General features: G+C 38.2%; 1 protein-coding gene across 1 annotated transcript in view; it reads left to right on the forward strand.

Annotated features, from left to right (window-relative positions):
* Positions 1-16,822, forward strand: part of syt3 (synaptotagmin III) — a 100,761-nt gene that overhangs the window by 10,062 nt on the left and 73,877 nt on the right. The window contains exons 2-3 of the mRNA XM_061905603.1: positions 10,168-10,298; positions 13,244-13,574. Coding sequence (XP_061761587.1) covers positions 13,424-13,574 — 151 coding nt within the window. The 5' untranslated portion in view covers positions 10,168-10,298; positions 13,244-13,423. The remainder of the gene's footprint in view (positions 1-10,167; positions 10,299-13,243; positions 13,575-16,822) is intronic.

Genomic DNA, 16,822 nt, shown 5'->3' on the forward strand with positions numbered 1-16,822 from the left:
ATTCTAAAGTTAATGATTATTTGCAAAAAAAAAAATTGAACATCAAATATGTTGGCTTTGTAGCATATTCAACTGAATATGGGTTGAAAAGGATTTGCAATTCATTGTGTTCCGTTTATATTTACATCTAACACAATTTCCCAACTCATATGGAAACTGGGTTTGTAAGTTAATCATTATTTGCAAAACAAAAATAAGTTTTATGAGTTTGAACATCAAATATCTTGTTTTTATAGTGCATTCAATCGAGTATGGGTTGAAAAGGATTTGCAAATCTTAGTATTCCGTTTATATTTACATCTAACACAATTTCCCGACTCGTATGTAAACGGGGTTTGTATGTATATAAATGTATATATGTATTTGTTCATATGTATATGTATATACATATACATTTATACATATGTATATACGTATGTATATATAATATATATATGTGTATATATACATACTTGTGTGTAATGTATGTATGTATGTACAGTATGTATGTATGTGTGTATATATATGTATATACATATGTATAAATGTATGTATATATATGTACATGTAATATACTTTATATGTGTATATATGCATGTGTATATATGCGTGTATACATATGTGTATGTATACATACATGTCTGTAATGTATGTATGTGTATATATATATATATGTGTGTATGTATATTTATATGTATGTATGTGTACATATATATATGTATGTGTGTATATATATATATATATATATATATATATATATATATATATATATATATATATGTATGTATGTATTATTATTTATTTATTTATTTTTTTGACTTGGGCCATTGTGTTAAAGCTGATAATAATTTGTTACAAAATAGCTTATTAATTATTACATCATTCTGTTCAGAGAGCCCAAAGAAAACGAGCCGTGGGCTGAAAATGCCCCCCCTTCTCATTTAGGACACCTCATATTCAATGTTCCATTCTTGTAGATTTCAAGGATTTGTCTAAAAACTCCATATAGGCGAGCGAGTGGATCCAAACATAAACATCTGCAGGTCTTTACGGCCTCTAAGATTGAGGACGTAATAGCTGGATGGAGACATTAAATACGATAGCCGGAGCTCGTTAATGATTCATTCCAGGTCATTGACTGCACCTTTAGCCTCATTTACGCCTTCACTGATGAGCCCTTCCGCCTATTTTCTCCGAAAATGTATATCATCATCTGACCGGCCATTATCCCCTGTGACGTCCTCTTTTAGTGCGGCGTAATGAGACGGTGACTTTGCTCGTCCAATCGCTCGGTGACCTTAGCAGTAGGCTGGCGAGCGTCGTGCGGCTCTCTGTATCGATCCCGAGCTGCGCGGCAGTCAATGGAGCGTCCGTGGGAGGGTTATTGTTGCTGTCTGCTCCAGTAGCGTGTACACAAAGGGGACATAGCTTCCTGCTAGCTGCGGCCAAGTGGTTAGCCCTTTTATCAGCTGGGAAACCATATTTGGTAACTTGAGTCTTTATGACAGACCTTGCAGACCTCAATTGTGAGGCTGGCGAAACACACTTTTTCTCACAGTCAATCAGCAAAAACAATGAAGACAGAAATACTACAGTCGCCCCTCCTTTGGGTCAGGTTCCACAAAATAGGGTCATTTTTAATGAATGCCCACTGGGTCATTATTGTCACCGATGTCCCACTGGGTGTGAGTTTTCCTTGCCCTTACGTGGGCCTACCGAGGATGTCGTAGTGGTTTGGTTAGGGACGGCGTGGCGCAGTGGGGAGAGTGGCCGTGCGCAACCCGAGGGTCACTGGTTCAAATCCCACCTAGAACCAACCTCGTCACGTCCGTTGTGTCCTGAGCAAGACACTTCACCCTTGCTCCTGATGGGTGCTGGTTGGCGCCTTGTATGGCAGCTCCCTCCATCAGTGTGTGAATGTGTGTGTGAATGGGTAAATGTGGAAGTAGTGTCAAAGCGCTTTGAGTACCTTGAAGGTAGAAAAGCGCTATACAAGTACAACCCATTTAATTTATTTAATTTTGTGCAGCCCTTTGAGACACTAGTGATTTAGGGCTATATAAGTAAACATTGATTGATTGATTGATAATTGTGTCTGGGCCATTTTTTTTAGTTGTCGCCTTCAAAACCAATTTTGGTAGAGATGTTGTGTAAATGCTGAGGAGCCAAAGCAGACCTGAAATGCTAACAGTTAGCAAGCTGGCCTGATAGCGTCAAGTAACAAAAAAAAAAGAAAAATGAGTGAAAAAAGCTTGCGTGCTAACATGTACACAATAAAATGCTTACAGTTAGCATTCGTGAAATACCAAAATATATGACACTGTAGTGTATACCTGCTAAAAAAAAAGCTAGCATGCTAATGTTAGCACTAGGGTTGTACGGTATACCGGTATAATTATAGTACCGCGATACTAACGAATCATATTCGGTACTATACCGCATCTGAAAAATACCGTTCCGCTAAAATGAACAAGTAGATTAAAAATTTATGTCAGGCTTGCCACGGACAGTTTGTTTGTTTTAGTTTCTCCTCTGTGTGTGTAGTATTTCCTGTCCGTAGTTCCTGTCAGCACTCTTATTTTGGTTCAACTTCCTGTTTGTCTCCCTGAGTGCTTTGTTTCCCCTCAGCTGTGGCTGATTAGCACCTGGCCACACCTAATTTCATTCAGCCAGCTCCTATTTTAGCTGCTTTGTTCCTCAAGTCAGCGCTGGATTATAGATTTGTCGACGACACTTGTTGTCGCTCTTGTGATGTGTGATTGCTCCAGTCGTGTGTTATCTTGTCTTGTCTATACAGCGTTGCAGTAAGCTATGTTTGATTGTGGGTTTCAGCTTACTGCCCATTGTTCCCTGATTCCAAGTTTGTTTTTTATATTACATGTACGACTTTTGTTTCATGCTCGATTCTTTCTAGCTTCCATGCTAAGTTCTTTTTTTGTTTTCTGGCTCCCATGCTAGCTCTCTTAGTTTGTTATCCGCCCACATGCATGCTTTTTGTTTGTACCCTTTGTTTGTTTTTGTCTTAGTGTTTTAAATTAAATCATGTTTTCCTGCAAAATGCCTCCCCCCTTCTCTGCATCTTGGGGTTCGACAACAACAAACTGACAATTTATTTTCTACCACTTGTCCTTAATAATTGTGGCAAACCAATAGAATGGAAAATGACACAATTTATTACTGCATATGTCAGCAGACGAAATCAGGAGCCTTTGTTCGCTGACTTACTACTAAAACATTTGTTTAATGTACTTTATTGTTAAAATAAAGCCAAAAATGCATTTTTTGTGGTCCCCTTTATTTAGAAAAGTACCGAAAAGTAGTGGCACCAAAATATTGGTAACGGCACAACACTAGTTAGCACGCTAATTTACTAACATGCTTCAAGCACCAAAATATAATACCCTGTTTTGTATACTAACATGGTAATGTTAGCATACTGACTCTGGTGTATACCTAAAAAAAGCCTACTAAGTTTAGCATGCTAACAGGTAGCATTTGTCAAGTAACAAAATATTTGACACTGAGATGTATACCTGCAAAATCTGCAACATAAAAAGCTGTCAATCCAATACAAGAATGCTAACCATTGTGCCGCGGGCCGTTAAGAAATTAGCTACAGGACGCACTTTGGACCCCCTTGAGTTAGTGCATACAAAGATTGTTTATTACCCATTAAATGTGTTTTTCAACAGAATTAGACCCTTTTAAACTTAAAATAACAGCAATATAGTCACTTTTAGACTGGTTTCACCCAATATAGTAGCCATGAGCCTATGGTCGTCACCCGGCCACTACAACACGTCTATGACCTGGAAATACTTAATCACATCCTGGGTAATTCTTTGAAGTGTGACCTGTTTTAGTTTGCTTCACACACAAATTACACACCAGATGTCGTCCGGGACACAACCTTTGTGTACCGTAGTGAAGTGAACCAAAAATATACTGTGTGCTGGGAACTTTAGTGTAAACACCTTCCTTTGCCCCCCTCCCCCGTCTTGTCTCCTCGATCCTGGCATTTGAGGCGCCGTCTCTTTGTGCCAGACGGCCATTGCTCAGATTGAGACCTGAGAGTAGAAAAGTCACTCAGACAGATTTACTGTCCTAATGGGAGGGCGCAAGGGGGCGGGGCTAGACGTTAGCAATATTGGATCTTTTTCCTGTCCCCAATTTTGGATTTGGCTGCGCTGTCACAGACGGATAAATAGACTTAAGTGGTTCTCCTTTAGACGGACAGACTGTTCAGACGTGACTATTCGAAGCCAGCAGGAGCGTTTCTCCGTTTGGATCTTGTTGTGAGTGAAATATGTCGGCGGCCTCTTAATGCGCTGATTGATGGATGCAGCCATAAGGAGCACTTTGGCGAGGAGCTGTCACTCGAAGACGGACGTCTACTTGAATGACACGCGTCGGACGATCAATAGTCCTTCATTTTAGCCACGGCTCGTGACCTCCCGCCATTGTTTTGCTTTCCACTTATTCCCGCCCACTGGCCTGGACCCAGTGGGCACATTAGGCACACCTGCAAAGATTGAGCTAAAAACATGCTTTAAAGGCCTACTGAAACCAACTACTACCGACCACTCGGTCTGATAGTTTATATATCAATGATGAAATCGTAACATTGCAACACATGCCAATACGGCCTTTTTAGTTTACTAAATTGCAATTTTAAATTTTCCGCGAAGTATCCTGTTGAAAACGTCGGTATGAAAACGCGTGCGCGTGACGTCTCGGATTGTAGCGGACATTTTTTTCAAGCCCGATCCAAGCTATAAGTAGTCTGCTTTAATCGCATAAATACACAGTATTCTGGACATCTGTGTTGCTGAATTTTTGGAAATTTGTTCAATTAATAATGGAGAAGTCAAAGAAAAACAATGTAGGTGGGAAGCGGTGTATTGCAGCTGCCTTTAGCAACACAAACACAGCCGGTGTTTCCTTGTTTACATTCCCGAAGGTGAAGCTTTACTATGGAACAGAGCGGTCAAGCGAACATGGTTTCCAACCACATGTCAACCGGCAGGTTTCGGTGAGAAAATGGTGGTAATAAGTCGGCTCTTACCGTAGACATGAGCGGAGCTTGCGTCGTTCCTCGTGTAAAAAGAGGCAGCTGCGACTCTCTTGCCTCACCCTGGTGGTCACCACACCCGTGGCCACACCCCTCCGACTTTCAGGTACGACAGTATAATCTCACTACAACACCAGAAACACAATAAGCAGATAAGGGATTTTCCCGAATTATCCTATTAAATGTGCCTAATAACATCTGAATCGCTCCCACTGCTCTGTCTTTTTTAAAATATATTTATTTTTATTTATTTATTTTTTCTAGTCCTTCACTCTCACTATCTTCATCCACGAATCTTTCATCCTCGCTCAAATTAATGGGGAAATCGTTGCTTTCTCGGTCCGAATTGCTCTCGCTGCTGGTGGCCATGATTGTAAACAATGTGAGGATGTGAGGAGCTCCACAACCCGTGACGTCGCGCGCACATCGTCTGCTACTTCCGGTACAGGCAAGGTTTTTTTTATTAGCGACCAAAAGTTGCGAACTTTATCGTCGATGTTCTCTACTAAATCCTTTGAGCAAAAATATGGCAATATCTCGAAATGATCAAGTATGACACATAGAATAGACCTGTTTTCCCTGTTTAAATAAGAAAATCTCATTTCAGTAGTCCATTAAGTATGACTACTAATCTAACAATATCCTACTGAGATTCAATGTCCACTGCAGTGGACATTTTTCTGCCATATTTATTGTGGAATGTTAGAAAAGGGGCCGTCAAGTGAAATTTGTCAGAGAACATCGATAGGTATGAAAAACACTAACCTATTTATCCATAACTGTCTGGAATGGACTTATGCTGTCTTTCAGTTTAAACAAAGTGGTACTTGTTCTTTTGGCGACACCTAGTGGCCACAATTAAGTTCAGGACGCAGCAAGTTGAATGATGCGGACACGTTTGTTACTGGATACTTTGCAAGTAATATGCAACTATAAAAATCATATTGACAAATGTGCTTTTTTATACTGCAATATTGTTCAATTAGTATTACTTATAATTAGCTTGTGTGCTATTGTGCGCTGAGCTGTTGTGTAGCTGCTAGCTCCTAGTAGCCTATAGCCTAGCATGTTTACCTTTTGTAAATGACTGAACGAATATCTGATGTCAATATCCGATCGGGACACCACTACTTCAGGTATGTGAAATAAAAATATAAATAACGTAGATTTTCGCATCAAAAAATCGCTTTCACATTTTTTTATATTACCTGAAGGGGTGTGGCTACAGGATAGAGTTGGCAAATGGGTAACAATTTCTGCGTTTTTTGCATGTTATAGAATTTTAAGTGACATTTTCAAAGATAATAATTTTAGTAATTTATCTAGTAAACATTTTTGTGTTACGTTACATTGGACATGCAAGTGTCAAAAAGACGGCCGTATGATTTTGCTAGGTGAGAATAAATCTAAATGTAAAATACAATGTACAAATGCACCCAATTGCAGGAAATGCAGTCTTGAGTTTTTGAATGTTTTTTCGGGTTTTGCGCTGCAGTGCTTTGTGCCGATATACCTTACATGCCTGTTACTTACAAATTTGAGGGACCGGGGGAATGCTCAATTATACAAAACACAAATTTCCACTGCAGAGGACGTTGCTTCGCAGCAGGTTCAAGTTGCTTTTGAGCTTGCATTTTGCAAACTATGACTGGACCTTCACTTTTGCCATCTGCTGGATGTGGCCCCACATGGCCCCCCAATGCAAGCAGACTAACAGTCAAACATGAGCTTTAGGGTTCGGTGATATAAATGATTTGCGCTATAAATCTAATCAATTTAGACTAGTGTTTATTAACCCCTTGTTAGGCCGCAAGCATCCCCCAGAGCAGTGGTCCCCAACACCGGGCCGCGGCCCGGTCCGTGGCCCGATTGGTACCGGGCCGCAAAATAATTTTTTATTAATTTTTCTTTAAAAAAAATAAAAACAATTTTTTGTCTGCCAACGTCATGTGAAAAGGTTTTAAAAAAAAAAATAATAATTTTTTTTTTTAATTAAATCAACATAAAAAACACAACACAGACTTACGATTAGTGCACCAACCACAAAAACCTCCCTTTTTCATGACAAAAACGTCCCTTTTTCATGACAAAGAAAAAAATAAAAATAAAATAAAAAAAAGGACCCCCCCCCCCTGGCCGCGGGACAAACTATTAAGCGTTGACCGGTCCGCGGATACAAAAAGGTTGGGGACCACTGCCCTAGAGGGCCGCAAAAAATATCTGTTTCTCAGCTGTGGTCAGTATGGGCCGCAGCGTAATTCTGTTGTAATAAACTTTTCTTCCACTTGTGGCAGTAATGACAATATCAAACTGAAGTCTGGGGCAAAAGTCATAGAAACGTTAAAAAAAAAAAAAAAAGGACAAGAATGGTGAAGCTCTGTTTTCATTTGCATTTTATTTTTATTGATTGTTTATTCAAGGACATATAATACATAAAACAAATATAACACTAACCCTGAACCTAACCCACAAATAAATATAAAATAAATAAAAAAATACATTCTGAAGACATTTATTAATAATTTATTCTACATATTTATTAATCATTTATTATGTATACATATACATATATAATAAATGATTAATTCATGTATTTAGAATGTGTTTTTATCTTATTTTATATACATAAATAAATATAAAATACAAATAAATGGAATAAATATATTTATTATATGCATGTATATATACATATTTACTGATTATACATGTGTATACATATTTATTGATAATTATATATATATATATACATTATTGTAATGTATGTCTATCTGTGTTGGCCCTGCGATGAGGTGGCGACTTGTCCAGGGTGTACCCCGCCCTGATTCTAGCTGAGATAGGCACCAGCGCCCCCCGCGACCCCAAAGGGAATAAGCGGTAGAAAATGGATGGATGGATGTATTTTTATTTTGTTTTATATTTAATTTTGTTTTATTTACTTTAGTACTGTAATATTTCAAAAGGATTTTGAAAATCAAGAGCAAGATTACTAATTCGGTGTTAATATTTGAGTGGGGCCAGGGCTCTTCTGTAGTGGAAAAGTTGGGCCCCAAGGTCAAAAAGGATAATAAACCCTGATTTAGACGATGATCTAACTTGTAATACTGTCATTATATTGTGATATGTGTAACGCATGTTAATTACACATTTGAGCGTTGTCCTGCAATCGACCGTGTCCTCAACGCAATGTAACGTCCTCGCGGGCGGCTAATGTCCCTCGACAGTGCAAACCCAGTAATCTACATTCCATTCCAGAACGGACGAGGGATAGCTAGCGTGCTACACTACACACCGTTGGTGGACATGCTAACTACAAGCTAAAGCTTGAATGTGAACAAGGTGGGCAAACTGATACAAATATATACGGTAACGATACTAAGTAGGCTAGTATCAGGTCGATACCGCTGTGGTTGCAATGACATTTAAAAATATATACAGTGGGGCAAAAAAGTATTTAGTCAGCCACCGATTGTGCAAGTTCTCCCACTTAAAATGATGGCAGAGGTCTGTAATATTCATCATAGGTACACTTCAACTGTGAGAGACAGAATGTGGAAAAAAAAATCCAGGAATTCACAATTAAGGAATTTTAAAGAATTTATTTGTAAATAATGGTGGAAAATAAGTATTTGGTCAACCATTCAAAGTTCTCACTGATGGAAGGAGGTTTTGGCTCAAAATCTCAGGATACATGGCCCCAGTCATTCTTCCCTTAACACAGATCAATCGTCCTGTCCCCTTAGCAGAAAAACATTCCCAAAGCATGATGTTTCCACCCCCATGCTTCACAGTAGGTGTGGTGTTCTTGGGATGCAACTCAGTATTCTTCTTCCTCCAAACACGACGAGTTGAGTTTATACCAAAATGGATACATGGATGATACAACAGAAGATTGGGAGAATGTCATGTGGTCAGATGAAATCATAATACAACTTTTTGGTAGAAACTCAACTCGTCGTGTTTGGAGGAAGAAGAATACTGAGTTGCATCCCACGAACACCATACATACTGTGAAGCATGGGGGTGGAAACATCATGTTTTGGGGCTGTTTTTCTGCTAAGGGGACAGGACGATTGATTGTTAAGGAAAGAATGAATGGGGCCATGTATCGTGACATTTTAAGCCAAAACCTCCTTCCATCAGTGAGAGCTTTGAATGGTTGACCAAATACTTATTTTCCACCATAATTTACAAATAAATTCTTTAAAATTTCTACAATGTGAATTCCTGGATTTTTTTTTTACATTCTGTCTCTCACAGTTGAAGTGTACCTATGATGAAAATTACAGCCCTCTATCATCATTTTAAGTGGGAGAACTTGCACAATCGGTGGCTGACTAAATACTTTTTTGCCCCACTGTATATATATATATATATATATATATATATATATATATAGTCATTTTTGTTATTGTTTACAAATTCAGGAAATGAGTCCCAGAGGACACAAAATTACTTTTCTCATTATAATTGTGATCAAAAATGTAATTCAGTGCTCTTGAAATTTTGACACATCGGTCTCGCTGTGACCGATACTTCCTCTGTATCTACTTGGGATTGGATCCATACCCACATTTCTAGTACCGTCTAAAACTTATAGAAAGTATTCAAACAATATGAGAATAAGTCCTTATTACAATTCAACAGAAGTGTAACTAGAGTCATGTTATGCCTGAAAGTAAGCAGATATTAACAGTATTAATAATAATTTTGATAAAATAGTACAACTGAAATTGATGTAATATGTTACTGCATATGTCAGGAGCCAAATTAGAAGTCTTTGTAACCAATTTTTAAATAATTATAGAACCATTTATATGCCAAGTGATATATTGCGATATAGATTTTAGACCATATCCCTAATGAGCATTAATAGTTTTGTTAAGGCAGAATTGTGCTATACAGTGCTCATGTTGTGTCCTGTAAGACTGGAAGTGTGGAGTTCTGATTCGCTTTCATTTTGACAGAATGAGTTCAAAAGTAAAGGCACATACATAAGCATCTTTTGGCTGATATGAGCAGCAGCAGCACCCTCAAACCCTCGACTAATTATAATTATTGAATATAATACTCTGCTTTTAGACTCACTTTGACTCATTTTTATTATTTTTGTTTTGAAGGTGATGTCAGCAAGCTCGCCAAGAGTCCGTCCAGGAAGTTCATGCTGATTGGTGGCAGACTGGCGCTGAAGCCTGGAGGACTAAACCGAGCTGCTTTGTGTGCTCTTTAGCAACACAAGCAGATGCTAAAGGTTACACACACACACGCACGCACATACACACACACACACACACACACACACACTTTAGGCATTAAACAGCCAAACACAAATTCCTCACTTGGGGACACACGACATCGCCTCCATAAATTCTACAAATCTCTGACATTAAGAAAGATAATGAAAAAGTGTTAACTTGGGCTTCGTCTTTAGCATACTACACGCACACGCACGCAAGCACGCACACACACACACACACACACACACACACACACACACACACACACACGCACACACACAAGTCGATGTGACATTTGATTCCTGTTTATTTGCATCCCACAAGTCAGCACTCCTGTTCAATTTTTAAATCTTATAGTTCGCCTTTAAGTTGAACATCTTTTCAACTAAGGTGTCAACAGTTTATTGCTGGCATTGAACACAAAATAATTTCAAAATAAAAGCGTGCATTGAGGTCGGCACAAAAAAATTCAAAATAATTATGTCCAATCAGAACAGGGGTGTCCAAACTTCTTCCACTGAGGGTCGTATGCTGCAGAATTAAAGCATGCGGGGGCCATTTTGATATTTTTCATTTACAAAACCAATACAATTTATATATTTTTTTTACCTACAGGGCTCCCCTGTAGTGTTTACAATTTTAAATTCATTTTTAAAAAGTGTGAATTGATTTAGAATCGGGATGAGTAAGGAAAATTTGAACAACTGATAGTGGACAATAACAAAGCTTTATTGTGGTGGTATTAATAATTATGAATATTATTAGTTATAATTAATTAAAACAGTACAGTAATTTGACAAAAAGCTCTAAATATGTGTTTTTACTTCCATCAAGTCTCCATTTTTAAGTACATGTGCTATAAAACAAGTAAAACATCAGTACAGTTGTCAGGCCTATGGATCATGTTTTTTTTTTGTCATGTTTGGACATGTTATGTTTTGTTTTTTAGACACTCAGTTCTGTTTTTGCACTTCCTGGTTTGTTTTCATCTCCATGCCAACTCATTGATTTTCACCTTACCCTCAAGTCACGCCCCGTCCTCAGCCCTCACACCTGTTAGTAATGATCACAGTTATTATTTAAGCCAGAGTTACCAGGTAGTCGGCCTGGCAACTTCCCACTTTACCCACATCACCCATCTATCTTCATACCTTGCCACGCTGTTTATTATTCTGTCCATGCCACGTAAGTTTTTGGTTTGTTATTCATGCCACAGCGCAAGTGTTTTTGTTTCACGTTTATAGTTTACAGCAGGGGTGGACATTACGTCGATCGCGATCGACTGGTCGATCTCGGAGGGTGTGTCAGTCGATCTCAAGCCAGGCATTAAAAAATATACATAAAAATGAGCAATCATCAATCATACCAAGACTTACTTCACTTTCGTCAGTTGTTTGACATTCTCGGCACCCGAGGATCTTGTGAGATGACGCTGGCTGCTGCGAGCTCATATTTAAGAAAAAAATCACTAACAGGGCGGACGCAGAGAAACACATTTTATTTCTAGAGACTCCGTACCTACTGTCAAAACTCTAAAGACCGACTGCACAGTTCCTGTCTTCACCATAAAAGACCTGTTTCATCCTGCCTGTGCTAACAAAATAAGAGTCTCAGAAAGCTAGCGTGCACAAGCTAGCAAGCTACGGAGTTTGATGCCAATGTATTTCTCCCCCGCCCTCAGCGACCGCTTTCTCACTTGCTTGCCCACCCGCACACTCACTGACGTCACTCACCTGCTGCCAGACATTAAAGGGCCACACACATATGCTACTCTCATAACAAAGTGTTTAAAAACGAGTATGCAAGTTGGACAAATGAGAAGCCAAATCCAACCACTTTCATGTGGTATTAGACAGAAAGGAGGACTTTTTTTTCCCTCCATTTGAAAATGCGGACGTTATCAACACCACTGTCTAATTCCAATCAATGCAAGTCATCAGAATCAAATACACCAACTTATATTCTTGTCTTCATGAAAGAAAGGAATCTATGTGTGTTAAACATGCTTGTATTATCATTAAACACCATTAACCTGTTAACAAAAATGTCTCTTTCATAAATAAATAAATATAAATTATAAATAGGAATGAGGTAGATCTCCTCGACTTGGTCAATGGAAAAGTAGCTCACCTGCAGAAAAAGTGTGAGCGCCCCTGGTTTACAGCCTTTATTCTAGTCATTTGTTTTTGTAGCCAAGTATTTGTTCTCCGCCATTGTGCGCGCCCCTTGTTTGCCTTTTTGTAGTTTGTTTGTGTTAGTGTTAATAAATAATGATGTTCTTACATTCACGTCTGGCTCGTCCTAAATATCCTCTGCGTCGAAGAAACAAGCAAAGTCCAAGTCCATGCTTGGCAACAGTATGATTTACAATGTTTTTGGCTTTTTTAGGTTGAAGCTAAAAGAAGCACTGAAAACTAGGGGTGTGAATCTTTGGGCACCTAACTATCCGATTCCGATTCTTGGGGTGATTCAGAATCGATTCACGATTCAAACCGATTCTCGCAATATTTTATGGTGAAATAAAACTCTTTCAAAACAGGTTGCAAGTTCCAGAAGCATCTTTTGGTTGCTTGAAGATGGTTTTAAAAACGACTTTTTGAAAAATAGATTTTTATTAAAATAAAAAAATAGATTTTTTTGAATAAGAAACGTGATTCGGATGTGAATCGATTTATTTGTGCACTCCTACTTAAAACATTGGTAACATATTTAAAATCACACGTTGATTTAATGTTATTGGAAAAAATAAGCCTTAAAACATCGCAACTTGTTTTAAAAAAGCTGCCGCGAATGCAGTCCTTTTAGGGCGCAGCAATCACAAACAAAAACCCTCAAAATCCTTGAAAGACTGAGTATTACGTCCCCATTGTCAGATAACTTACAGGCTCAGTATTGCGCTAGAAGATTCCAGTTAGAACATGGACGGTGTCGCCATGGCAACTGTGTGTGTGTGTTCCAGGATAAGTGAGTCGGGCGTGTCCCTCTGTCCTTCATGGGCCCGTCCTTCCGGTGCACGTGATCCGGGCCCCGAGACTTCAAAAGCCAACAAAGCCTCTTTGCTCAACTTCCTGAGGACGGTGCGGCGAGGGCTGCGCTGCGATTGGCCGAGTGCGGGCGAGAGTGCCATGCGGATTGGAGGATGTCGGGCGACTGGGATGAAGACCTGTGCAAGAAGGCGCTGATGTTGGTGGAGGAGCTCTGCCTCAACTCTCCGCGCGGGTACAGCCAGAGCGAACTGTGCCAGGAGTTCAACGACCTGCTGAGAGGACGCAACCGACAGCTGGACGCAGGTATGTCTTCCTGTCAGAGCATGAACAACATCCTGCTGTGTGAGCTCATGCTCTTCCTCTCCAGTCCTGTAGGTGGCGATGATAACACTATTATAAAGGGAATTTTTTTTTTGCCCTTTTACAATATTTACAAAAAAACAAAATGTCTCACATACTGTAAGTACTGATATTAAGTATGGGTTACTATCTGTCAGGGAGCATGGAAAATGTCCGACATAATCTCAGATGCAAGCAGTCCTGCAGCATGTTTGCCTTTGCGAAGCTGGACAGACAGTTAACATCTAAATCAAGTCAGTCTAAGTCATTTACAAAAGGTAAACACGCAAGGCTGCTGGGAGCTAGCAACTACACAAAAGTTAAGCACACAATAGCACGTACGGTGTGAATCTTTGGGCACCTAACGATTTGATCCGTTTCCCATTCCTCGGGTTACTATTTGATTCAGAATCGATTCTTGATTAAACACGATTCTCGCAATGTATTTTTTGGTATTATAGTTATAATGAAACTTTTTCAAAACGGTTACAGGTTAGCAAAACTTTCCGGTTTGCATGGAGATGGCCAAAAAACTAATTTCTAAAAAGTATTCTTTTATATATACACACACACACACACACACACACACACACACACACACACACACACACACACACACACACACACACACACACACACACACACACACACACACACACACACACACACACACACACACACACACGCACACACACACACTTAACATGCTTACAAAAGGTAAAAATGCGAAGCTATATGCTACTTGGAGCCAGCAGCTACACGATAGCACATAAGGTAGACATACTGTACATAATAAGTAGGGGTGTTAGCAAAAGAGTTTAGCGAAGCTCTTTCCGGTTTGCATGGTAATGGCCAAAAACATATTTTTAAAAAGCATATATATATATATATATATATATATATGTATGTATGTACTGTACGTATATATATATATGTGTGTGTGTGTATGTATATATGTATATATATATATATATATATACATATATATATATATATATATATATATATATACAGTATATGTTAATGATTATTTGCAAAAAAAAATGTTTATCAGTTTGAACATCAAATATGTTGTCTTTGTAGCATATTCAATTGAATATGGGTTGAAAATGATTTGCAAATCATTGTATTCCGTTTATATTTACATATAACACAATTTCCCAAATTATATGAAAACGGGGTTTGTATATATATATATATGTATGTATATATTTATGTATATATGTATGTATATATACAGTATATTTATATATATGTGTATATATGTGTGTGTATATATGTGCGTATATATGTATATATATATATATATATAATATAAATAATATATATATATATATATATATATATATATATACGCAGTCACGGGGGGAACATGCAAACTCCACACAGAAAGATCCTGAGCGCAGGATCGAACCCAGGACCTTTGTATTGTGAGGCAGAGACACTAACCCCTCTTTCACCTTGCTGCTCTCGATTCAAGCCGATTCTTCCAATATATATTTTGGTATAATAAATTATGAAACTTTTCCAAACACTTCAAATGCATCATTGTTTGCTACGTAGCCGAAGATGGCAACTGTTGAGGGTGCGCATGGTTCGTCACTCTGTCGGGAGACACAGCCTTGTAAATGTCTGTGTTTTCAAGACTTTCCACAGCTTTTGTAATGTGAGGTTGAATACATTTTTGGCTTGCTGGTTCGTCAGTGGCTGTTTCGCTGCATACTTTATGTAATAATAATTGAGGTTACAGGTGATAAAATCTCCTTCTGGTTGCATGGAGATGGCCTAAAACTGTATTTTTTGATTCATACTTTTTATTTTCTTATCGATTTTTGAAAATTATTAATCTATTTCGAATTGGAATGAGTAACCTTGCGATTCGGATGAGAATCTATTTTTTTAGCACCCATAGGGATATAATAAGTGTCCTTCATTGAACAATATTGCAGTGTAAAACAGCACATTTGTCAACATAAACAAGTATCAATTATAGTTGCATATTACTTACACATACAAAGTCTCCAAGGCGGAAGTGTGTTCGAAAGCATCTAGTAACAAATGTGTCCATATCATTCAACTTTTCACCACAACTAAACAAATTGCCACTCCACTTCAACTTAAAGACAGCATAAGTCCATTCCAAGTGGTTAATAAAAAGATTAAGTTAGTGTTTTGAATACTGACCATCGATCTCTGTTTGACTCATTTCACTCGATCAAACCTTTTCCACACTACAAAAGAATAAAAAAAATGTATGATTCATGCTGATATTGTGTTGGATCATTTTCAATATCGATACAATACTCAAAGCACCACTGACCATGACTCTCGTGGTGCACAACAGCAGAACTGAATATATATTTCTTCTTCTCTCTTCTTTATTGGTGTATTGCAAGCATTATCGCCAATCGGTTCAACCGGTAAAACACCTGCCATCTTTATTAATTATGAATTTGTCATGACTTGTTTCTGCTTCAAATCCATCTTTGTTTGGTGCGTAGCCCAAGATGGTGACTATTGAGGGGGCTCAGTGTTCATTGTTTATTGTTTATTGAATGGATCCCCATTAGCTAACGCCAGGGTGACTGCTAGTCTTCCAGGGGTCCATATAGGAGCATACAAAATTAAAATACAAAGAATTACATGCATTACCAAACATCATACAATGGAAAAATACAACATAAGATAAAAAAGCTGGTTAAAACCAGTATTAAAAATTCACGTCATGTGGGCAGCTGCAATAGGTGTATCTTCAAAGCTGTCTTGAATGACAATTTACTTTGTGAGAGATTAATGTGTGATGGCAATATATTCCAGAATGATGCATATCTATACATGACTGTATGTTTGAGGAGATTGGTCCTGGGAGCAGGAAGTGCCAAATACAGTTGTGATCAAAATTATTCAACCCCCACACAATGTTGGTGTTTTAGCAAGTTGGACATTTATTCCGTATTTTGTTTATAGTCATATCAAATAAAGATGTGTCAAATAGACAAATGCAACTTAAATTGTAACACTGTATTTTACAAAATACCAAAAAAGGACATTTTTCTTAATATCTCATTGACAAAATGATTCAACCCCCTAGTTACATGCATCTTTAGTACTTAGTAGAACACCCTTTGGCAGTAATTGCATCCTTCAAACGTGATACATAACCGGACACAAGCTTCTTGCAACGATCTAGAGGTATTTTAGCCCATTCCTTT

Source organism: Nerophis ophidion, linkage group LG07, assembly GCF_033978795.1.
Source record: "Nerophis ophidion isolate RoL-2023_Sa linkage group LG07, RoL_Noph_v1.0, whole genome shotgun sequence".
In the NCBI taxonomy this organism is placed as follows: domain Eukaryota; kingdom Metazoa; phylum Chordata; class Actinopteri; order Syngnathiformes; family Syngnathidae; genus Nerophis; species Nerophis ophidion.